Source organism: Fundulus heteroclitus, chromosome 1 (genome assembly GCF_011125445.2).
Source record: "Fundulus heteroclitus isolate FHET01 chromosome 1, MU-UCD_Fhet_4.1, whole genome shotgun sequence".
Taxonomy (NCBI): Eukaryota; Metazoa; Chordata; class Actinopteri; order Cyprinodontiformes; family Fundulidae; genus Fundulus; species Fundulus heteroclitus.
This window is the reverse complement of record NC_046361.1, coordinates 9186685-9211770: the sequence shown is the minus strand read 5'-3', so window position 1 is coordinate 9211770 and position 25086 is coordinate 9186685. Positions and strand designations below refer to the sequence as shown.

General features: G+C 39.3%; 1 protein-coding gene across 2 annotated transcripts in view; it reads right to left on the bottom strand.

Annotated features, from left to right (window-relative positions):
- The window catches only part of mtor (mechanistic target of rapamycin kinase), a 101829-nt gene that overhangs the window by 28507 nt on the left and 48236 nt on the right, over positions 1–25086 (bottom strand). For both annotated transcript variants that reach the window (XM_036129082.1, XM_036129053.1), the window contains exons 29-36: positions 17443–17518; positions 14340–14479; positions 11591–11691; positions 9993–10108; positions 6401–6478; positions 5731–5838; positions 2465–2590; positions 1707–1838 (exon numbers count right to left, since the gene is read on the bottom strand). In XM_036129082.1, coding sequence (XP_035984975.1) covers positions 1707–1838; positions 2465–2590; positions 5731–5838; positions 6401–6478; positions 9993–10108; positions 11591–11691; positions 14340–14479; positions 17443–17518 — 877 coding nt within the window. The remainder of the gene's footprint in view (positions 1–1706; positions 1839–2464; positions 2591–5730; positions 5839–6400; positions 6479–9992; positions 10109–11590; positions 11692–14339; positions 14480–17442; positions 17519–25086) is intronic.

The following is a 25086-nucleotide window of genomic DNA, read 5'->3' as shown; positions in this document are numbered from 1 at the left end:
TTAACCGAACCAGTAACTTATGTAACCCTCACAACTATAATGAATGTTATGAAAGTGTTTGGGAAAGTTTTGCTGACCTTGGTGAAGACATCTGGCTGGAAGGATTGACGATTACATGAATTACCCAACGAGAGCCGGTGCTTACTTTAACATCGCTACTTTTTGGTTTATTTCATTTGGACAGCAAGTAAATTATTCAGTGTTTATAAGAAACATGATGATTTGGTTGGAGGAGCCACATAAATTGCACATGCTCGAATATTTCTCGTCCCCTTTTAGCCTTTACCAATTCTTCACCAGAACTAGATTCTGAACTTCATTAGAAAAACACTTCTTACATAACTTCACATGTCTTAGACAACTACTTTCTATGGGTCTAAATAACACTACATGAGAAACTGTTTCTTTTTACATTTAATAAAAGGAATAGATTAAAATAGAAAAATCTTTACTCTCCCACTCTGCAGGTATATGTTACCTTTCCAATAGATCTCAGTCTGCTTTTATGAATCAATGTAAATCTGATGTTTTAAAGATTTTACAAAGTGTCCCACAAGGGTCAATTTTATTCTCTCTTTTTTATATTTTTTTTTAAATAAGATAGCCATATGTCTATATGGGAACAACACCATACTTTCCTGACTTTGTGGTCCTATAAAGCAGGCTGCTGAAAGGCTTTAAACTACATTGTAGTGGCTGCAGTCATTACTATACGGGCTATTAATGTGAACAAAACTAAACCAATGAGTTTCCCCCCCAAAAACACTCCTAAATTTCAGACAGTGCTGTTTTTCTAAAGCCATCTTATTAAAAGATTGTCATCTTACAAATATTTGAGCATTTAGCTGGAAAATAGTCTTTCTTTCAAGGGAACATTGAGCATTTCGTAAAATGCTAAAGGTTTGATTGGGCTTTTATTTTTGGAATATTGGCCTCCCTTAATTCATCGTCTTGTCAAGCTTGAGTTTTGGCAATTCTTGACTTTATGTTGATTTTTCTATATTCTATATTCTAGCTTCACTCTTCGCCGTTTAGTTTCTAGATACATTTTGTAACTAATAGCACATAACACATCACTGTCTACTTTACGTTCTGGTTTCTTGGTCCACAGTAAGCCTTAGAGGACATATATATTGTCCATAAAGCGTTACTGCGGTGACTTATCTGCTATTTGATTACATTAACACCTCCAGACTCCTGCTTTGATTTGTGGTCTGACTTTTTCCGGAAACGATTAGAACTGTGTCCTTTTTTATGCACTCCGGTCATCTAATGAGTACATGAAAAGCTTGATACTTTTATCTCTTAAGGACAGCTTAAAGCTTGTTTATTCTCCTGTAACTGACGAGAGAAACTAATTTTCTTAGACCGGACTCTGTACCTATATTACGTTTACTGATTGTTTAATTTTGTTTATATATTTCCAGTTTAATGTCAAGCTTTTAGCTTGTAACTTGTATTAGTGTCCCTACTTGAAAATATGAAACGACTTCCTGGAAAAATAAAGGTTAATAAACTAGAAATATAAAAGATTCATTTATTCTGTTTAATGAACACAATTTACATTTAGCTTGAATTGAATGCGACTGTAACCAGACCATGCAAACATAATGCGCTAAAACCTGCAAACAGAAGCGATGTTCAGACATGCTGTCACCTGCTGTTATAAAATAGTAATGAAAGCCTACAGAAGTTCATTTTCCTACCTTACGGTTGCTCTTCCACATATACTTCATGTATGCGTATGTGACGTGTGGGTGGGTGGTAGGAAGTGGGTGATCGAGTTGCTTGGAGGGGTCAACACCCAAGAGCAGCACAAGAGTCTTGTGGGCAAGTGCCTAGAAGGATACGTGGTAGATAATAACAGAATAATAAGTTTCTTACTCCACAAGCCGAACAGAGCTTTTTTTTATATACAACCTTGTGGTTTTAGGAATAAAAAGTATAAATTAGATAAAAAATGTGAATAACTTTTCAACATGCAAAATAGGGGATAAGACAAAGAGCATGAAACAAAAAAATCACATAAACTCACTATATTCCCAAAGCATCAAATATTCAGATTTTTACTGGTGGTGTAATACATCTTTCTCTTTTCTAATTTCAGCACGTTTGGTGATGTCTGATTCTAAACCTTTGTGGTAAATTATAATAAGACTTTCCTCCATATTCTCCAACTTATTAGAACACCAGTGAAGTCAAAGATGGAAAAAAACCCTCAGCTTTCATTAAGACGATACGTAGTTTTAAGTTTCTAAACAGAGTGACTGAGGGCGCTTCGCTGCTTTCATTACTGGCAGCTTAAGAGACGACTCAAATGAAGTTTAATTTATGGCTGCACATAACTTCTTCTGAGCCAAAACATCATTTCCTGTTTAAGAAAGCTAGAAATCTTTTTCTCCTGATTGTTAAATAATGACAGTAGAATCCCGAAGAGCTTGTATAAATATATCTATGTGCTGACCAGACGTAGGCTCTTGCCACAAAGGCTGGCGTATTTCAGCCATGTCCTCATGTCCTCGTGGGGGCTGATGACCAGAGATCGAACCATCAGGATTCGCTGCCAGTCTTCGACAATACGCTGACAGCCCTGAAGAAAAACACACAGAAACAGGATTAATTTGTAAGTATATTAAAAAGGAAGCATCGGCTGAAAGTCCCCAAAGCACATATATGAGCGGGGTAAGCTGATAACCAAGGACCGTTACATTCCTACTAATGTTCCCAACTCTCTAATTGGCATAAGTTCAAGTAATAGAGAGGAACTATTGAGGACGGTCATTATTATTATTAATATTATCTTTATTATTATTACCACATTTACAAAGACAACCACACTGCCATAAAATATTTCCTTCACCCAAATATCCACTATAACATGGGGCTGCGGAGTTAGGCAACAGTAGTTACCGTACATAGCAGTAATAATAAAACATGATGTATAACAGTCTGCTTAATGCGCGCAGTAATCTTTGGGCTTTTTAAATAAATTATAAAGTTAAAGCACTAGCAAGACACAATAACACAGGACTAGAAGCCAGACTAAAACCGGAAAGACAACTCTTCTTTTTTTTAAACGATTTCACTCACAGCCCATTTAGATCAACCTAAATAAAATAAAGCTCCCTCACTGTGACTTTGATGCAATTGTCACGTACTAAAAAATCACCAATACTGCACAGATGGGGAAACTGGTATAAAATCCTTCAGGGATCCTTAAACCCAGGTATGTGATTGCACCTGTTCCCATGGGTGCCGTCAGCTGCACAGTTTACGGCGACATACTAACAGCGGCCATAAGAGGAAAACCCGAATCAAGCTTCTCTGCGGCTATACTGCTACTGCATTGTAATGTGAAATGTAAAATACCGTGCTTTGCAAATAAATTCCCACACCTTGAAATTTTCCACATTGTGTCACAATGTAACCACAGACATTAAGCATCCTACTGGGATTTTGTGTGACAGATCAACTAAAGGCAATGCATTAATAGGAAGTGGAAAGAAAGAGACATGATTTTAATGTCACACATAAAAACTGTCAACATGTACATTTGTATTAAGGCTGTAGTGTGTCTGGGAACATCAATTTCCAGGTTTTGCTAGAGGTTTGGACTTTGACTGGGCTGTTCCAACACAATAAGATGAACTGATTGTAGCTGTGGCTGTCTGTTTAGGGTTATTGTCCTGCTGGAAGGTAAACTTTCAACCAAGTCTCAACTTTTCTGCAGCCTCTAACAGGTTTTGTTCCAGGACTAACCCGTATTTGGCTCAATCCATCGTCCCGCTGACCCACAATCAGCTTTAACCGCCAAGACGTAAATGAGGCATTTGACTATGGTTCCCCTTTGCTCGCAACAATGACATTTTAAGTATATTAAAAACGGAAAAGCATAAATATTTATACGTACATTTTCTTTTTCTATGTAAATATGTACATATACATGTTTTACAAAGAGGAAAACATGGTTGGATTGGTGTAAATAATCATGTCATCTGGGCCCTCTGATTGTCAAGTGTTCTTATGATTGACAGTCTGGGGGAAGAAACTGACTCTGCGGTTGCTGGTTTTGGCAAATAATCCAAACAGTGGATGTGCAGGATGTGTGAGGTCTCCAGAGATGTTATCTGCCCTTTATCTGACCCTGGACCTGAACACGTCCTGGATGGATGGAAGGTCAGCCCTGATAATCCTCCCTGGATTACAACCCAATTGCTCCTTGTAGTTTGGACCTGTCCTGTTTTTTGGGTCGAGTCAAACCACACAGGGATAGATGTGCACAAACAGACTGAATGATGGCAGTGTAGAAGGGAAGCCTGCACTTGTTGAGGTTCCACAGGAAGCACGGTCTCTGCTGGGACTTCTTCAGAACACTGTGTATGAGGACCATCTCAGGTCCCCAGTGAGGGTGCTTCCTCAGAACTGGAAGTGATCCACAGCAGACAGTGCTGCTGAGGAAGGTGGGGGGAGTGTTCTCCAGAAGTCCACCATCATCGCCACTATCTTTAGCGGGTTTAGCTCCAGGTGCGTCTGACCGCACCAGTGGACCAGCCGATCCACCCCGTGTCAGTATGCAGACTCACCACCGTCCTGCATCAGCCAGATGACAGTGGTGTCATCTGCAAACCTCAGGTAATTCATAGACGGGTCAGCTGAGGTCAGCTGGGTGAGCTTCTGGTGGAGGATGTCTGGGTTGATGGTGTTCAAGGCTGAACTGAAGCCTACAAACAGGATCCTGGCGCACATTCCAGTCCCTGGTTTGCTGCATCATCTGCTGACCTGTTTGCCTAGTAAATAAACTACAGGGGGTCGACCAGTGGGCATGTGACGTCCTTCAGATGCGTCAACACTAGTCTCAAAGGATTTCATTACCACAGATGTCAGGACACCAGGCCTGACTATGTTCCCCATCTCTGCTGAAGAAAAATCCTCCTCATGGTACGACCCTGCTACTACAAGGCTTTATGGTGGGGATGAGTGTTCAGGGTGATGTGTATTGTTATACGTCTTCCACAAACAGTGGTTGCCATGGATGTTAAAAAGTTCAAAGTTTTCATCGGATCTTGTTCCACATGTTTGCTGTGTCCAAAACATTGCCAGTGGCAAACTGCAGAAAAGAATTTATTTCAACAACGGCTTTCTTCTTTGCCATTGATCCACAAAGGCCAGATTTGCAGAGTGCATGGCCAATAACAAGCAGATATGCACCACTTTGTGTTAGTCTGTGTCCTAAAATTCTCTTAAAATATATAGTTTGTGGTTGTTAACTCAGAAAATGTGACAAAGTTCAGGGGCTACAAGTAATTCAGCAACGTACAGCAAACCAGTTTTGGGATTGTGCCGAGTCGTAGTTGAATGCTGTGTTCTATCTTTATAATTAATCATATACACAAATAAAGACCGTTAAACTGAACCTGTAAAACATTGCTGATTGTCTGGTGGGAACACAGACAGCAGCATTTTACCAAGCAACCCAAGATTCATGGCTCCCCTTAAATAGCTTTAATATTTACAAAAACATTATTTGGAAAGAGACCAGATCAGAAAACACTTGAGACCAAGGACGGATCTGAGATATTGTTGTGTGTCTCGACATGCCTGCAGAGTGGATGTTTTCCATTAGTGACAGTAGCTTTTCCAACATCTGCTTCACATTGCACGCTAGCTTTGGCCCACGTGAGTGTGAATGTGAGCATTTTTGTGTGTCTGTGCATGATGTGCGGTAGTTACCTGAAGCCTCTCCCACCACGTTTCCCTGATGATGTCCCTCCTCTCTGGCACCAGTTTGTATTGGATCACTTCCTCCAGCTCAGACAGCATCTGGCAGGACACCATGGCCTGGAAGACAAATAAACAGAATTATCTTCATCTATACACTTTATCTACACACATTATTGGAGCTGCATCTTCAATATTGCAGAAATGAGGAACATTTTCCATCTGGACTATGTGAATGGGAAACTAATGCTGGTAAAAATAATAATAAGAATCTCAAATAAATCCACAAGGTGACCCATCAATTTTTTTAAACAAAAACTAAACTGATTTTAGGAGCATGCAGAATCCAGTTTTCAGCAGAAATGAGACTGATGATAAATGTTTAGGAAGATTAGCTGCTGTATATAAATGACCGGTATAAGGGTCAAAAGGTTCTCATGGGAAACTGCTCCCAAGACTGCTGCTGTCTATATTCAACTGATTATTTGAAGTATTGTTAAAAAAGTCCACACATGTATCCAAACAGGAACAGTTTTTTTACTTTTAAAAAAATGTGGGTCAGTTTTATGTGATTAATTGAACCATATTAGGTTGCTTTGGGGTATTCTGAAAACATAAATAAGCTTGTAAACCATTGCAAGTGTAGCCAAACTCCTCTTCCGCCTCTCTCTGTGACACTCACCCCGTAGGCTCGACTGTAGCTCTCTCCAGCCATGGCTGTCAGCTCAGCATCCAGGAGGTCTCTTGCTTTGTCAATACACTAGATTATTCCAAAAAATAAAAACATGCATATTACAATGTGTTTTCATTGTATTCAAAATATTAACAATATATTCGTATTATCCTAACAGTAAAAAGCAGATTGATCCAACGCTTCAAATAATGTGTTCCTTTTAAAACTATGTATATAAAAAAAGGCCCTAATTGTAAATTTTGGATTAGATAAAAGGTGAGAAACAAGATTCAATAGAGTTTCAATGCTTTAGCCAGTCAGTTTAGAGGTTTAAAGACAAGAAGACCAGAAAGAAAATATTACAGCTGCAACCTTTCTCTCACATTCTGGAAAGATCATCCAGATCAACTTGTTTTTCCAGCATAATTTATTCAATATTTTGCTTAGAAGTTAAAATCTTCAAGACAATCTCTTTTTCCCCCCCAACTTATTCATACAGGATTATCTCCCACCCAACCCCAAAAAGACAGAAAAGGAAAATAATTGGTCTCCTTTTGATGTATTTCCATACTGAATGCTGAGTTTAATATTTTAGCGTATCATTGGTCACGTATCATGGTATAAACTGAAATGGCACAAAAGTTTACATTTTCCTATAAAAACAGAATTATTACAAAAAGACGCCTCTTGAAAAAACAGCCAAAGAACAGTTATGATATGAGAATCACAATTACAGAGAAAGTACAAACTCTTTACACTGAACGATGTCAATCACACCCTGATCCCACATTATATACAGCATTTGAGGGCCACATTATTTCAGTGAAATTATTATTCTTACTAATGCTTTTATATTTTGATTTTAACCCATTTTTTTATCCCTCTTCATCTAGATTCCATCACCTCCTCTTACAGTTTCAATGTCCTGTGAGTCTTGGAAGACACGTCTTTAACATCAACATTCCTTCTTACTGAGTTGCTCAATTTTTCTTTCTATGAATAAACTTAGAATCAATCCAGTTATCCAACACGCCCTCGTATAATTCGAATATTTAGAATTGTCTTCCGTCAAAATAGCACAACCCCAGAATGTACAACATGATCTAACACTAAAACATCCAAGAAACTCCTTCTTTCAAACAATTTGAATTTTGGATTATTGCCCAGAAATAGAAGGTTTTGTTGAATGAATGAATGAATGAATGAAGGTGTGTAATTGCTTGATGCCCATGTTTTTTTCAAACCGAAGGCTGTCAGCAGTGAGACATTTATGAAACTAAAAACAGAACGCCTGCTTGTTTAGCAGACGGCCAAATGTTTTATGAGGAGAGGTAGATTAAGTGTTGAGAACAACCGTGCAGATGTTATGTAACCATAGGCTTGGATGACAAATGAGCTTCAGAAAGCTATCCAAAATGTAGGCACACCGAGCGCTAAAGGGAGGAGAGGTATGTAGCAATAAAATGACAATGAAAGGATAAAAACACAATCTTGGTTACTTTGAACAACTTTCTTTGTGGTTCAACGATCACATCTAACATAGATTGGCCCAGAGAAGCTCTCAGGGTAAGCATTGTGTTTTTGTGTAGCAGTGTATTCTGCTGAGTCATTTGCAGGATTCTGAGTTCTCCTGTCGATCCTGTACTTATCTACATCTACAGATACTGTAAAAAACCCATCACCTGTAAGCACCCTGAGGAGCGGGAAAACAGTTCCTGAGAGAAAGAGATGATAGAGATAAGCAAAGAGGGACAAACAATGACACAAATATTAGTGCTGAAAGTCGGACGATTTCTCGGGCCTTATCGCTCAAAGCTTCGGGGGAGCTGTTATTATCGGCTGGAGAAAATAAGGGAGAACGGCCGAGGAAGCTCTCGGGCCGGGGCGCACAGCTGTTTCGAACAACTCCCACCAATTATTTTTTTCCACGGGAATGGAAAGGAGCGATGGCATGCCAAAACACCTCCTGAGGCACGCATAACAAGAGGTGGGGTTAGGGGAGGGGGCTTGATACGAGGTGACAATGAGGCTGCTTCTTTATGGTCTCCACGCAGTTATGGTGCTGTTTACTCCTGAATTACCGTGCTGGGGCCGAGCTGGAAATGTGCAGCCCAGACGACTCCCGATAAATGCAGTGTCTGGCTTCTGGCAGCACAAAACAACAGCTAACCAAATCTTCTGGCCCCTTACGTCGACGCTGCACTTATTTACATCAGCTTAGGGTTCTGTGATCTAACTTTATCATTAGAGGGATGAAGACGCACGCGGTTAGGACAGAAGAGCTCTTTTAAATATCCTAGCAGACAGTTTCACTATTAGATGGAGACCTGCATTCCCCATGAAATTCATAGTGTCAACATGCAGTTATATGGGAACAAATGTTTCAGGCGATAACCTCAGTGCAGCTCGTTTGGATTTTATGTAACAAACAACACAAATGGAATAGAAAAGGATGGATGGTGTTCTATGTTTTACAAATAAAAAGTATGGTTTAAATGTGCTTTTAGTCCCCTTTAAGATCATTTTAAATAAAACTCAAGTGCATACAATTCCCTCGCACTTTACAATTCTGCTCTGATTTTCGTTGGTCTGTAAAATAGAATCCCAATAAATTATATTAAAGCTGCTCCTTGTAATGTGACGAAACATGAAAGAGTTCATGGGGTGCTCTTATTTTCGTAAAGCTCTGTATGTCACACTGGCATCAACCAAAGACATTTCACACAAACCCACCATGGCCCAGGTGTTAAGGATGCACAGGGCCGCAAAGAACAGCCCACCGAATCAAATTGGGAGGATTACAAACTACATCCGGAAAACCGGACTTGCTCATGTTGACATTTAAGCCCCGACTCTGTGGTGCATGTGCAATCCAGGCCTCTTTGCTCTTTGTTTGTGGTTTATAGTGAGCTCCGGGTCTTCTTTTAGCATTAGGCAGATTCAGAACGCGACAAGCCACACCTGGATGTAATCTCGGAATTAGAGGGGGAGATGGGCTGTGATGAGAAGGAGGAGGCACGCAAAGCAAATCTCCGGGGCTTAATGCTGAAAAGAGGGCTGGGAGGACAAGAACGGGGCAATTGTGTGAGCAACTGTTTACTGTTGTCGGCTGCTGGAGCATGCTTGTTGGGTGTGCCGCCATCCATTTTAAACTTCCAGCTCCAGGGAGTCTGAGCTCATCTGGAAAGCCAAACCTTTGTCAAATAGGAAAAACATCATCCCAACCTTCACCAGAGCTTGGAGCAAAGCAGACTAGAGGAGTCACCTGCTCTTGCGGCTGAAGGCTGGAATGATTTACAGTTACATAACATTTACACACCAAAAGTGTTCCACATGGAAAAGGAAGGGAAGAAATAAACAGATCTGATCCACTGTGTTATTACTATTCAAAAGTGAGAATTCAATCATCTCTGGGGAGCAGTAAAAACTAATAATCTGGTCGTTATACTAATAATCAAAAGATGAAGCTAAATTCCACAGGCTTCAAGACAGAGTAGATTTCCAAAAAAGTGCATCGCTCTATGAGAACATTTTCAAAACTATAAACCTTCAAAGTACATCCTATTTACTTTTTATATGACTTTGCAATAATGTAACTCACCTGCTGGGCCAATGAGTAGAGGTCCTGATGGAGGGCTAAAACAGCTCTATAAAAAGCACCATCATGTGTGTCTCTTGGGATCATACATGTGTACTCCTCCATGCTGTCCCAGTGTCCTGGAGATACAGAAGCAGGCAACGAAAAATAAAACCCCTGGATGCTGCCTCTGCACATTACATGTCGGTGTTGTCAGAGGACATGACACACATCTGGTTCTGCAGTGGACATGTTTCAAAGGTGGCGGTCATGTTTAAATCTTGTTGTGCAGGGTCAGTTGAAAATGCTCGAAATGTTCAGTGTATGTGCGATGGATGGATGGATGGATGGATGAATGGATGGATGGATGGATGGATGGATGGATGGATGGATGGATGAATGAACGAATGACATGAAGGATGGATGAACGAACGAATGAAGGATATATGGATGGATGTACGGATGATGAATGGATGGATGGATGGATGGACGGATGGATGGACGGATGGATGGATGGATGGATGGATGGATGGATGGATGGATGGATGGATGGATGGATGGACAGACGAAGAATGGATGGATGGATGAACCAATGTATAAAGGAAGGATGGATGAACAAATGACGGATGAAGGATTGATGAACGAACAAATGAAGGATATATGGATGGATGTACGGATGATGAATGGATGTATGAACCAATGTATGAAGGAAGCATGGAGGGATGGATGAATGAACGAATGGATAAAAGATGGATGGATGAATAAAAGATGGCTGAATGGATGGACGAACAAATGGATAAAAGATGGATGGATGGATGGATGGATGAATGGGTGAATAAAAGGATGGATGAACCAATGCATGAAGGATGGATGGATGAACGAATGGATAAAAGATGGATGGATGGATGAAAGATGGATGGATGGATGAAAGATGGATGGATAAAAGGTGGATGGATGGGTGAATGGGTGAATAAAAGGATGGATGGGTGGATGAATGGATGGATGAATGGGTGAATAAAAGGATGGATGAACCAATGTATGAAGGATGGATGGATGAACGAATGGATAAAAGATGGATGGATGGATGGATGGATGGATAAAAGGTGGATGGATGGGTGAATAAAAAGATGGATGAATGGATGGATGGATGTATGGATGGGTGACTAAAAGGATGGATGGATGGATGGATGGATGGATGGATGGATGGATGGATGGATGGATGGATGGATGGATGGATGGATGGATGGATGGATGGATGGATGAAAGGTTTGGACAAATGGACAAAGGATAAGCAAACAGATGAAGGATGGATGATTAAAAGGATGGATGGCTGAACATCTTTTATGTAAAACCAGTAGTGAAAGCATAAAGGTTGCAGCCACGTATTGTTAGAAATTCAGTCATTCATCATGTTGACAACAGACGAGGGAATTAAGTCTGAAAGTAATCATGTTTTCATTTCCGGTACTTATTCAGACACAGAAATTACCCAAATCAGTTCCCAGCCTTTTTAAGACTATGTAGCCACCCTGCACAAAGAAAGCACTGCTTCTTCCTTCAATCTTGGTGTTTTGAATTGTTGACTGACAAAGATGGTGGATGTCAGGAATACGACACGTTACCTAGACCCCAGGCGGCAGCAGCCGCCATACGAGCCATCTTGGCCTGCGTTTCCTCGCTGACCAGCGTCCACTCCTCGCAGCACTGCTGGTGCAACTGACCCCTGGAAAACATTAACCACAGAGACAAGGAAATGCTAATCCTGATTTAACCAGTACCAACTTCACAGAGATTCAATTAGTTAGCTGAAGGAGCAAAACGAGGAAAGGATCGGTCTGGACAATCAGATAAATCAGGTGCAGACGGTGACACTGTGGGAACGACACAAGAGGCAAAGAACCAGAAGAGAACAAACTCGCATCAGCTTAAAGTATCCAGTTTCAAGTAAGAGGGTATAATGGACAGCATGGACCAAATGTTGAGTTCTTCATAAAAACACATTCTGTAAACATTTCCTTTCACTATTGGAGAATGTAACAAAGACAACATTAGAAGGAGCAGAGGAGCACTTCTGGCCGAGGATGAAAGGAGGCCTAACTGGAGATAAAACTAAGCTTTCTATAACATCTGCCATCATTTATTCTTTATTTCTTTGTTGGTATAGAAAAAAACATCTCAAACCAGGCTGACGTTTGACAATGGTCCGAAAAGACTGAGCAAATAAAATAAAAAAATAAAAAAAATCAACAAAATAAAACAGATGTCCCCTCTGGGGACACGTGTATCTAAACAAGACTGTACTGTTCAACAAAGATCAATTCATGGTGCAGCATGAGATCAAACTCTGCATGTGTTTAACAGCAACGTTGCTGGAACAAACTTGGATGAGGAAGAGAAGACAGAAGTGGGGTCAAAGGAGAGGACAGTTTGGACAAGGGTCAATGGAGTCCTTTTCCATCTGCCTGTTACATAACAGATCACGTTGTCTGAGAATGTCTACAGCAGACCAGAGTCAATTACAGACAACTGTTTAAGTCATTATCTCTAGTAGCAGTTTAGATAAGGGTGACGTGGCTAGTGTGTAGTTTACTTTCCTGCTTTTATTGGTTTTAGCTCATTTTACTATCAATACTTGTGTCTTGGTTTTAGCACAATAACAGTTAAAAAAAGTGATTCGTGAATAAAATGGGTTTGAGAAAACTGATTTTTTAAAGGATTTTTAATTGGTGGCAAATTATAGAATTAGTTTGCTTTGTTCTAATACAGTATCAATCTGATTAGCTTGGTTTCTTTAGAATGATTTTTTTTTTTTTTTTTTTTTACAAATTGGAATAATGAACTGAACTATTATTAGAAGGATGAAATCAAAATGTATTTAATTGACGTTGAATCTGTTTGTATAAGGGCACTAAATTATTCCTGTACGTACACTAAAAGCCAAAAGACTGGACACAACTTTTATCTTTTCCTAATTTCATTACATTGTAGATACATAGTGAAGACATCAAAACTATTAAGCAAATGTAACAAACAAAAAAATGTGAAACAGCTAAAACATTTTAGATTTTAGATTCTTTAAAACACTCCCCCCTTTGCTTTAATTATTGCTTTACATACTCTCGGCATTGTCTTGCTGAGCTTCAGGAGATAGTCACCTGAAATGGTGTCAACAATCCAGAGGGAGCTCCCAGGGATGGACACGCCACTGAATGACAAGGTGTGTCCAAACGTTTGACTGGTAGTTTCAATTGGATCAATTTCTTTTGCAAAGTATGTTGAGTAGACGACGGTTGTGAATCAGCACTATAAATAAACTAAGGTGAATTGAACAGTCTTGTTTTTCATCTTTATTTTTTAAAGTGTCCACTAATTGCAAAACTAAGGACATTTAAGACATTTATGCTCTGAAACAAAGAGGCCATCTCTATACGGCAACCTTTAAACGTGATGCTAAACTCAGGATAAGAGCTTATTATTACCAGCCATGTAACAAAATGGTAAAGGAGGAGTGAGATCCAGGGTAAACCTGAATGTTTTCATCCCAACCGAAGACTGAACCAACTTGTCTAATCTGACATGACAGCTTTGTTGCCTCTGTAATAACGTAATCTGTTCTTTCATCAAAACTGCTCATGTTTGGTTCCAGAAAGGCACTAACCGGCTCCAATAAAATCTGATTTGGATTCTAACGGACATAAAATGCACTTTCACAATCTATTTTTCCAGTTTTTGTGAAATAACAGGAAGACCTGCCCAGTGTCAGTGTGTAACCGAGTCTGATTCCCCCTGGCTCATGGCTAGGTCTTCTGGCAAATCACATCCAGGTTCTATCCATCCACATTCAAACCAAAAGCCTGAGTCAAGCAGAAATATTATCTCGTAAAACTTCAGAATTGTTTTCTTATGAATCACAGACGGCACAAAGACGGTTACATAAGCAAATCAAGGTCTGCTTTATGTCATAAATTCCTCGGCGGTCCATTGATATGGACTCCTCGGACATCCTGTGACTCTATTTTTCCCTAAAGATGTCCTTTCACAGTGTGTGGGTGTTATGAAGTAGAGCCTCAGCTGTGGCGGGGTTTCACTTCAGTCTCTTACAGCCTTTGGATGTCACTTAGCGCATTTCCTGGTAAAGCTGCCTCAGTCAAATCAGAGCAACCACAAAAGAGACCCAGTGTCAGGACTCATTAGAATAGGTTACATAAGGACAGAACGTGAGGAGAGGAGGGCGTGGAGAAAGCCAAAAACCTCAGACACTGACTTTATTTGTTTCAGATGAGGCAACGCCACAGCTGAAGAACCCAACGGGATCCTATAACAAAAGCTAAACTAAACTTGCGGATAGGATAAGAATAACGAACAACATACCATTCTCCCAGGGCCTCCAAGCAGCGCATTCTGCCCAGGATGAGCTCTGGGTCCTCTTTGTTCATGTCGATCTTCTTGTCATAGGCCACCAGGGCATCCTCCCAATCATGGAGCTTCTCATACCAAGTGGCTTGGATTTCCTAAGAGGAGAAATATATATATATAGTAGATAGAAGATGTACGTGCCTGTACATCACCATCTGTGGCGCTGCTAATCTGCATGTTAAACCATCAGAAGAGAATCAGCAGAGCTTCTCTTTTCTTCTGATTGGGATTTAACACTGGATCCTATTTGACCCCTCCGTAGTCAGAAAGTTGATTTTACCTTGATCCTGTGAGAGTTAATTTTACATCTCTAATAAAGTCAACTAGTTTTAATTCAACCTTTCCTGCCCATTTAGTCAAAATTGACAGTGAACTGCACATGCTGCATCCCATAAGTGGGTTCTGTCATTAACTTAGGGAACCATAAACTTTAACAACAGGGTCTGTTTGCTGCTGGGTTTTTTTGTTATGGTAATTGAAAGGAAAAGCGTGCATCCTCCCACATTAAAGCTCTGCAAATGGTCAACTCATAAACACGGTGAAGCCGTTTCTAATGAATCTCTTCTGAGCTTTTACAGAGAAAACCCAGAAATGAGTCTCACAAACACAGAAAGAACTTCTCCATGCGAGGCACAGATCCAGAACTAGCCATTCATTAAGCTAAGGTCCAGGTTTTAATCAAGAAAACCCGCTTTCAGTTTAAATCAGGAACACAAGCCTGTTTGGTCTTAGTTTAAAATGTAAAATAAGAATACGTCACACGTCAGTGTGCTTTATAGTAATTTTATGGAACAGGCCAACACAACTTAGAACAAAGCTGTGACATGAAAGGTAAACAATACATAGTTAAAGTTCCTTACAGTACATTTGTATTCAACCCTAAATTAATACATTAAATAACCGTCTTTTATCTGGGATTCTACTCTAAAGTATTTTGCTTGCAAGTTATTTTTTCCCTGTTCTTCTAGGATTACTGTGTATTGTTCTCCATCCATCTGCCCATTAACGCTAGCTAACTCATCTCTCTCTGCCGGAATAAAGCAAAAAGAAGCAAACAAAAAACTTCCCCACTGCATGATACTGCCACCACCACGTATCAATGAGTGGTTGACGTGTTCAGGCTGATTCGCACTATACATTTTTCCCCATTCGTACCTTCATCCAGCTGTTAGTTGTGTCCCCTACATGGTCTGAGCCACACCAGCTTTCACTTCCATCACTTCCTGCCTTTTTGCCAGATACCTAATGAAATTGTTGTGCTGCCATCAGACAGTTATGGAGAACATTCTGTTGCTTCTTGGCCTTTTTCCATAAAGGCCAGATTTTGTGAAGTTCAATACTAATAGTCAGGAGAATGTCCCACCAGAGCTTTGGATCCTTGCAGCTCCTCCAGAGCTATCCATGAGCCTTCTGGCTGCCTCTGTGAATGATGCTCTCTTTGCTAGGATGTCAGGGTAACTAGTCAGCCATGTCTTTGCAGGTTTACAGTTGGGCTACGCTCTTCTTATGGTGGCAAATGGACTGAACGGTGCTAGATGGCAAGTTCTACCTAAACGTGCTTCCTTCTAAGGTTATTCACAACTTTCTCCCTCACCTGCCTGGTGTATTCCTTAGTCTCCATGATGCTGTTTGCTCACTAATGTTCTCGAACAAAGCTCTGGAGGACAAAAAACGCACAGCTGGATTCGTACTGAGACTGTATTTCACTCAAGTGAACTCTACTTACTAGTCTGGTGGATTCCCTGGATTTTACTTTGGGGTATCATAATAAAGGGGGATGAATACAAACATATACCATCCCTTTCAGATTCTGATTTATTACAAAAAATAAAAACAAACTTGAACTAATTTATCCCTTAGCCTCCACTTCTCAGTTGTGCACTGCTTGTTTTGCTCAAACCTATAAAACCAAAATAAATACTTTGAGGTCTGTGGAAGTAACATGAAGTTAAAGTTAAAAGAGGAATGAATACTGGGAAATATCTATGTACTCAGAGCCTTTAGGTACTAAACACTAATGTTTTACTGTTTAAGATGATGAGAATTTTTATTCTATTGCTGTAAGAAGTCTGAGTTACTCATTATACACTGTTCTCACTTTGAACCCCCTAATAACAATTTCCACTCCCAAATGTAAAAAATTACTTTATGAAACAATACCTGACATAAAAAACAAATCAGAATCTTAAAGAAATAACAAAAACTAGCAAATCTGGACATTTTTGAATGGAAAAATATAAATTACAGTTACTAAAGGCTGTAATCTAGGCTGAAAGTTGGGAGAGGCACCAGAATAACAAGATGCTCTCTTATATGCACATCTGTCTGATAACGTCCAATTAATGTCTATTGTTGAACAATCATTTCAAGCCAATTCACAACGAATATGAAATACACCACTGGAAATACTGAGGAGCTATAAGCTCTCAGACTGTACAAGAAAGAGCAAATGAGAAGAACAACCACATCTGGAGGGATCAACTTGAACAGTATCTGAACTTTACTCAGTGAGATCTTGTAAACGATTACTATTATGATAAATGTTCTGTTTGTGTTCCTAGGGGTAAAGCTTTAAATCCTTTTACAGCTTAAAAAAAATCCCGGTTGTCGAAAAACGGATTTATGCTGCAGAAGCACTTAAAATATTTGCAAAGTGTAGGAAAAGTCAAGCTTTCGGTCAATTAAAGAGATACTTCTCCTTGGCCTTTACTTCAGATTAGTGTAGCAGATGGCTTTTCCACAGGCAGCACTTTTAGAACAATGGCTTCTTAATGTGCAGCATGTGGAAAAGAAAATAACCATAAGCAAAACAGCATATCTTTGTCAAAATATGTACATCAGGCAATCAAGTAGAGCTAATCCTGTACAATGCAGACCACTAGACGCTAATGAAGGTCAAAAAAGTTAAACAGAAATGTGTTCACGTGCAAACAGTTGGTGGTGACAAATGACAGACTATATTGCCTACCTCTGCACATTTGCTTCATCATTTAAATAATGAATAAATGAATCTTCCAGTTGCCTTTGTATGCCATAAAGAGAAAAAGAAAAAGCTCACCAGTTCACCAAAGTGTTTCATTGCGTATTCCAGGACTCCTGCTGCCGCCTCTGGCTGCTGTAGTTTGTTGTTGATGCTGGAAGACAAGCCAAAAACAATTTGGTGGGATATTGTAACTTGCAGATTCGCTTTGGAACCGAGGTTTGATTATTATACTTCTGCTTATTATACGTATCAAACCTTTGAGGAATAACCTGGAGTAAGTTGCATAGGGACAAGAAGGCCAATTAAAAGGAAAACAGAGCATGCAGAAACCAAGAAGGTGTCGGCGCCACCATTTGTGATCAGTACAGCTCCAGAGCTTCTTGGTCATAATACTTTGCCACTCCACTGCATATGCCTCTTATTGCAGCTGTAGCAAATGTGACTGTCATAAAACTACGCGCCACAGCACGGTAGCTACCTAAAATCTAATTCGATACAAACTACCACTTAGTAACATCACTGACGGACCCCTGCTTTATGCTTTTCTTAAATTGCACAGGCTAACACCGTGAACTACTACTCAGTCAGGCAATGCTTTTGTTACCAGTGGATCGGCCTTTAAATGACTTCTCAATAAATGCGCAATTTTAAACTGCATATTGCAATTGTCTTTTAATGTACACTCATTTGGGCCTTTTCCACTAAATATGAGGATTAAATATTAAAAGTAAACAAATAAGATGAATCAGCTGTTAGCAACTGGAGGAACAACAAAGCACAAGATGAAACTTTACAGTTTAAAATCTCTAATGGTACCAAATGTTGAACAAAAGGAAAAAGGCTCAACAACAGCAAATAAGAAACTAATCAAAAATACTAGTGCAGCAAAAAGCAAACAGCTCCAACGGGTTTTAACTTCCAACTTTAAAGGGGAAACAAATGTTGCCTAAATTAAAACTAATGTTGGATGAAAGTTAAATCAATGCCACAGCAGGAAAAGAAAAACAGCTTTCCAGGTTAGGCATCCAGGATCCTCAAGGGAAAGAGCTGCTTACAACAACAAGGCACTCATAGTAGAACCAGGCCTTTTTACCAGTCTGCCTCAATGCCTTTTGACAGTGCAAAATAAATGTTTCGTTTTCCCGCAGAGGCGTTTATTGTGACAAGTCAAAAGGACCTCCTGACGTTTGTCACGCTGCTTCGACAAGTGATGAGTTGTCTGTCAAGGCACCGCAACTCCCATTTGTAAACCCTCCACTCACCCGTACTGCCACTACATCTGGGAACACTCGTTTAAACCACAAGTCTATCATATTTCCTCAACTGAAAAAGCCGCTCCGATACGTCTGTAAAACGCAGCGAAGAGTGCTGGTATGCAGGCACGTTCCCGAGGAGAGCAGGGAAAAGGTTGATAAAGCATATTTGAGGTTATATGTCAAACAGAAAAGTAGCAAGGTGGCTAGTCACACCAAGTAGAGACGATGAACAGACTCCTCTTAGTAGCCGTCAAGCCTTGTGAACAATGTTAATAACCAAGGTCACACAGTATGAGAGGAGAAGATAGTTCACAGACTGTGGTTTCTCCAGAGGAAAAACAGCACTTAGTCAAAATAACCGCAGAAGCACTGTGAAAAGAAATATTCAGAAAAAGAAAAAAAAACTCTAGTTACGACTGGCAAACGGATTAAAACTAAATCCTTTACTTCCTGTACAGCTCCCCGCAAGGGACACCTGAACAAATATTCATTGCACAAACAACAATTAGAAATGGCAAACAATCATTTCTGCAACTGCAATGAATGGATGTTCATTAATGCTGCTTGCAGCCTGTGTTACTGTTAGGGAGACTGTGAACATCACGTATATTTTAATGGATCGATCATAAATGATAAATATTAAAAATCTAAAAGGTGCCTCGGAGCTGCGATGAGGGTGATGAAATACACAAAATGTCATTTATGGCCACCATTCTCTCCACTGACTTTTCCTAAATGCGACACTTCTAATCTATATAATGTCCACCATGCTTAGCCTGCATCTTTTAGAAATGTTCAGCTCCAACTTGCTAAGCTTTTGATACTAATGCAAATTCTGACCAGTTCCATGGAAACATGCTGCATGCCGTCCAGCGCTGCAAAAAAAAAGGCAAATACTGTCTCAGTCCAAATTCCGACTTTTAGCTGAACGGAGACGATGAAAACAATTTGTTGACATATGCGAATACTTATTAAAGTTATTCCCACTTTTCCATAAAGTCACAGATATAAACCAATAGAATGTTAGAGCTGATTATTCAACATTTAAACACTGCATAAAAAAAGAGCTGCAAAATCTCCACCGCACACAAGCTGCTCAAGAATGCTGCCCAGATGTGGTTTAACCGAGAGGGGCAGATCCGTCTACGGGTGTTCTCTCCTGCAAACCCGGGAGATTTCATCGTCCCCCAGCTGAAGCCATCTGGCTTCCACCTCCAAGCACACGCAGTACAAATACAGCCAGATGGAAAGGTCCATGTAATGCTCCTAACAGGTTAAAACTTATTAGCATACAAAAATAACTCATTAAATCTGTGGTGTTTCGCCGGCAAAGAATCGCTTGCATCTGTTACCTGACGAAGTCATCAAAAGTAGCTTGAGTTGAGATATTTAAATGTACAACTGTTTATTAAGTCCCAATAGAAAACTTAGATACTTAAAAGAGTACTCTTCAACCAAATGTTCCCACACATAATACTGAACCCTTAAGTCACGTTTCTTGATCATAAAAGTACACAAACAAACATATATTAATTTTCAAATAAAACAATGTGCACAGAGTTGAGCCTGGAAAGAAGTTTGTACCAGGCGATCAGCAGACAAACATTGTTGTGCCATCTGCCTGCAGATACTGAGCGAATGCTTGAAAGAGAACCTTTTGGAGAAGACATGTTGATTCAGTAATGTGCAAAAAACATTTTCCATTTATTTATATAATGTCAAATCATATATTGGTTACTCCATGATAGAAAATAACACCAATTGTGTGTTGCTACTTTAATTTTTGAAATGAAAAGTTGTATTCAACATTACAATTTTAAGTTTAACATTGTAAAATTAGTTAAAGGTAGCAGCAAGTAAGCTGAAACTTAAGCTGAAAGAGTGCATAAGTTAGAAGACTATTAATTCACATGAAATAGCTCAGATATTTGTTATTACATTTGGTCATTTAAAATTTTCACTTTAAATTTCTTTGAATGAAAACTTCTGGAAACTTGCCGAACAAACAGAAAATATGAACCCTTAAATGCGTCAACAAACAACTGTTCCTGGCAACATGCTGTATGGAATGATGACGGTAGCAACACCACACTTGTCAGGGCTTTCCGTTTTAAGAGCCACTTGTGCAAAGGCTAGCCAAATTGTAATGAATCCCCTGGTGGAAAGAAAAGAACTGATCAATCTACCACCTTGAGGGAGGTCCCAACACTGCGCAGACCCTCTATTAGCAGAGAACAGATGACAACATAATTGAAACATACTGTCGTCTCTGAAACAAAGATCCCCCTGGCAGAAGGGCACTTGGATAAATTATTAGGAAACGGAACAGCCAAGATGAGCTCATGTTTACGAGAAAACAAGTCAACCGGCAAGCGAGGCCACAAAGAGGCTGAATTGAGAGCGGATGCTACAAGTGTTCAGAGCCAATTCCCAAACAGAAACAGAAGAGGAAAAAAATGAGCCTTTAGCCTTTCCTGATTTGTTTATTGAATAAGAGAGACCAAATGGGATGGACTAAAGTTCTCCCTCTCATCCAGGCAACCCCCACTGAGACATAAGTCATTGTCAGCCATAAAATAACTTAAATTAATTGAACCAAAACAATCCCACTTCTTTAGCTGAACACTTGTACAAGCAAGACTAAGTTTTGAAAGGGAATTATACTCCACTGTTGATGTTGGCAAAAATCAGACGTGACTAAATGACAGCTATAATATATATATATATATATATATATATATATATATATATATATATATATATATATATATATATATATATATATATATATATATATATATATTAGGGCTGGGCAACGATTAAAATATTTAATCTCGATTAATCGCGATTAATCGCATTGTATTTACAAACTCCAAGAATGAATTCAAAAGTAGTGTAAAGAGCACTTTTATTTTAATGTTCTGCTGCCATATGAACAAAAGTGTTGTAACATTTGTAGCACTTATTTTATACTGGATATTTTCAACCCATCTATTGAATTTAGTGCACTAGTTGATCTTTTCTTCATAAGAGAACAGCAAGCACTGCAGCCAAAATATGGCCTTTTTTGACCTGCTGTATATTAGCCAGTCCCTAAGCTTGATGTATCATGAAACTGTTGACCTTTTGGGTTTTGATTTTATTATTACAATAAAAAAAAAAAATACAAAAAAAAAAAAAAAAAAAAAAATATATATATATATATATATATATATATATATATATATATATATATATATAATAATAATAATAATAATAATAATAATAATGTTATGTTCAGTGTTTTTTCGCTAATCCACCTCTTATATATTTCAATCCTTATGTAATTTTGTCTGTGTTGTGTGCACCTGCCTGTTGCTTTAATCCTATAAATTTCCCCGTCGTGGGATAAAAAAAGGATTAGCTAATGTTATCTTATCTTAAATAACACTTTTTAATATATGTACTGGGTTCTTTCAAGGTCTTAATTAAATGTTATGTGTGGGCTCCAGTAACATCCATCCATCCATCCATCCATCCACTGATCTACCTGGATGTTCCCTGGAGGACTGAAACGCCTCAGTCAGAGACGTCAGTCTGTGGGTCTGTCGGGGCAATGAGAGAAGTTTCGTCTCCTCTCTCCGTTTCTGGGGCTCGACGTTTTCATGTTTTTTCACGTGCTTAGATAAATTTGCTGTGTTTCCACTTAAATGAACCGGCTTTTTACAAAACATACAGCTTGATTTCATTTACGGTATTAAAATAAAGCCAAACGGTGCTACTCCCCCTGTTCATGTTTTTTCGCTGCTGCAGTCTCTCTCAGCTGTTTGTGTATTAAGTTTGTGTGAGAGCTGAGTGGGCGGGCCAGGCTGAGCCTGCGTGCTGATTGGCTGGCGCCGCTGAGCCATGTACGAGAGGGGAGGGGGAGCGGGAGAGTGCTGCTGACTGACACTGACTGAAAGCATGTGAGCAACATGCGTTAATGCGCGATAAAATAAATATCGCTGTTAATAGTGTAATGAATTAACGCGGAATTAACGCGTTAACTTGCCCAGCCCTAATATATATATATATATATATATATATATATATATATATATATATATATATATATATATATATATATATATATATATATATATATATATATATATGTGTGGTTCGCACTTTTACATTAAATTTGAAATCAATAAAAAATTAACTGAAACAAAAAAGAAAACAGAAAGTAATTGTCTGTTTGAGTCATTTAATAACAAAAGCCATGATTCACTAAAATTATAGTCCTTCCAACTGGGTTTTCTCCTGTTCCCACAGTCCAAAAAACACGACTGTTAGGTTAATTGGTCCAATAAGGAGATCCTAATTACTTCTATTTGGCAAATGCCAGATTACTAGATTCACATTTGTTTAGAAATGTGGTAGAATTTGGTAGAATTGCCTTTGAATTTGTATGACATCTGTCAAAAGTTTTGCTTATCCCTCTCAGCAACCTTCTTACAATAGTTTGATGGAATTTTGAAAAAAAATTCTCCTGTTCATTCAAAATAATGTCATCACATGTGTAAAGTTCAGCAGTCCCGCCTACAGCAAATAATCCCAAACAACATGATGCTAACTCCTCTGTAATTCACCGACTGGATGGGGTTCTCAGCCTTGTGTTCTGTTTCCTCTGAACATGGCAGATCCCAAAATGTTGAAAGGTAAAAAGTAAATAGGCAAAAAGCTATGTGGGTGAATACAAGGCACTGCAATTGTTTGAATAGATGAACGTGGCACTTTCAGGCATTTGGAAATATTACCAGTGATTAACCAGACATGTGGAGGTCCACAACTTTCTTCCTGGCATCTTGGCAGATTTCTTTTGAATCGTCCATGTTTTGACAAAGAGAAGGCAAATGTTTGAGGTGGGGTCTTAAAATACATCCACAGGTGTGCATCCATTTGGCTCAAATCTTGTCACTTAACCAAAGCTCTGGTCATTCCCTAATGGTTGCATGACAGAGCAATCTTACAGCAAGTAAACTTCTGACTTTGATGACAGTAACTAGAAAGGAGCATAAAAATAGGCTAAAACTAACCGTCTCATTATTCTGGCATACAGAACAAAGAAATAACTTTGTAATCTAACGGTGCTAAATTAGGGTTAAATCATCAAAAAAAAAAAAAAATCTTCCTTTAACTTAATAAACTATATCATTACAAATACATAACCATTATCATATAAAGCTCACGGTTTAGCAGGTAGGCGATGTGATGAGTAAGAAGAAGAATGGGAAATAAAAAAAATAAAAAAACAAAACCCTAACTGTGCTGAATGAACAAGAGAAACATTTTCAATAGTACAAAACAATAAGTTAGGCATGTTAAGAGGCTACAGAGACAACAGCCGGAAAAACCATTCTATGCATGTGTACGCTAAACCATCAGCAGCACGTTGGGGGGACCCTGCTGTAACATGTGCCTCGAGGGAGTTTCACCTTCAGGTCAACAGGCCAGCAGAACAAAGTGTCTCCAGCGGTCCAACGAGGAAACTGGGCCTGACGTTCACCTCACTGGAATGCTGCTGTTGCCATAGCGAAACACATCCAGGTGCTCTAGCTTTCTAACATCACATTTTGAAAATAGAGATTTGATCAAGCTGTAAGTTGTTGGTGCATTTTTTTTTTTCTTTACCTATTTTTGCCCTGAATTAAATTAAAGAAAAATCTGAAAGTGATCGAAAACTACATTCACCATATCAATACTCAATTTCATAATATTCATTCTAAATGTATTCAGACTTCAGGCGCTGCACAAGCAGCCAGCCTCTTTTAGCCGCTCCTTTCTCAACTCTGAGTTGTTGTTTTTTTTATTTGTTTTTAGATGTTGTGCGTTTCTATGTTTGTCCGCCTTGCTAGTGCACATTATGGAGTTTATCATTATGTAGACAGCTTTGTTTTCTTATGGTATTCGTGTTTGGAGACCAGGTGAGCAGGCTCCCTTCAAATGGTTACACCAGTGATGAGCTGTTAGCTCTTTGTATCTTGGCTGCGACGCTTCCCACCGAGCAACCTGATGTTCGCCGTCAGCTAAGAAGGAAGAGGGGCGGGAACTGAGCCGCCATCGGACAACGTTACAGAGGAGAAGGTACAGACCTGACATCCCGTCCATCATCGTAGAAAATGTAACATAAATTCCCAATAAACTAAACTTGGCAGCACTGCCGCAGCTACAAAGATGCTACAGGTTCAGCAGTTTGGTTATGCTAGCTGAGACATGGCTAACTGCGTTCGTTTTTAATTTGGACGTCATATGTGCTTTTGTCTTATTTACACATTTTTATAAAGGCTTACCGGGACATATTTTTACAGTTCTTTAATGATCTAAGAGCAAGGTACGAAAGGGTGCATGTTCAGACAGCATCAGCTCCATGCTCCTGATGCGCTGCACAGGTCAGCTGTGTGGCATCATGGGATACATGAACAACATGACCCTGAAGCCGGGG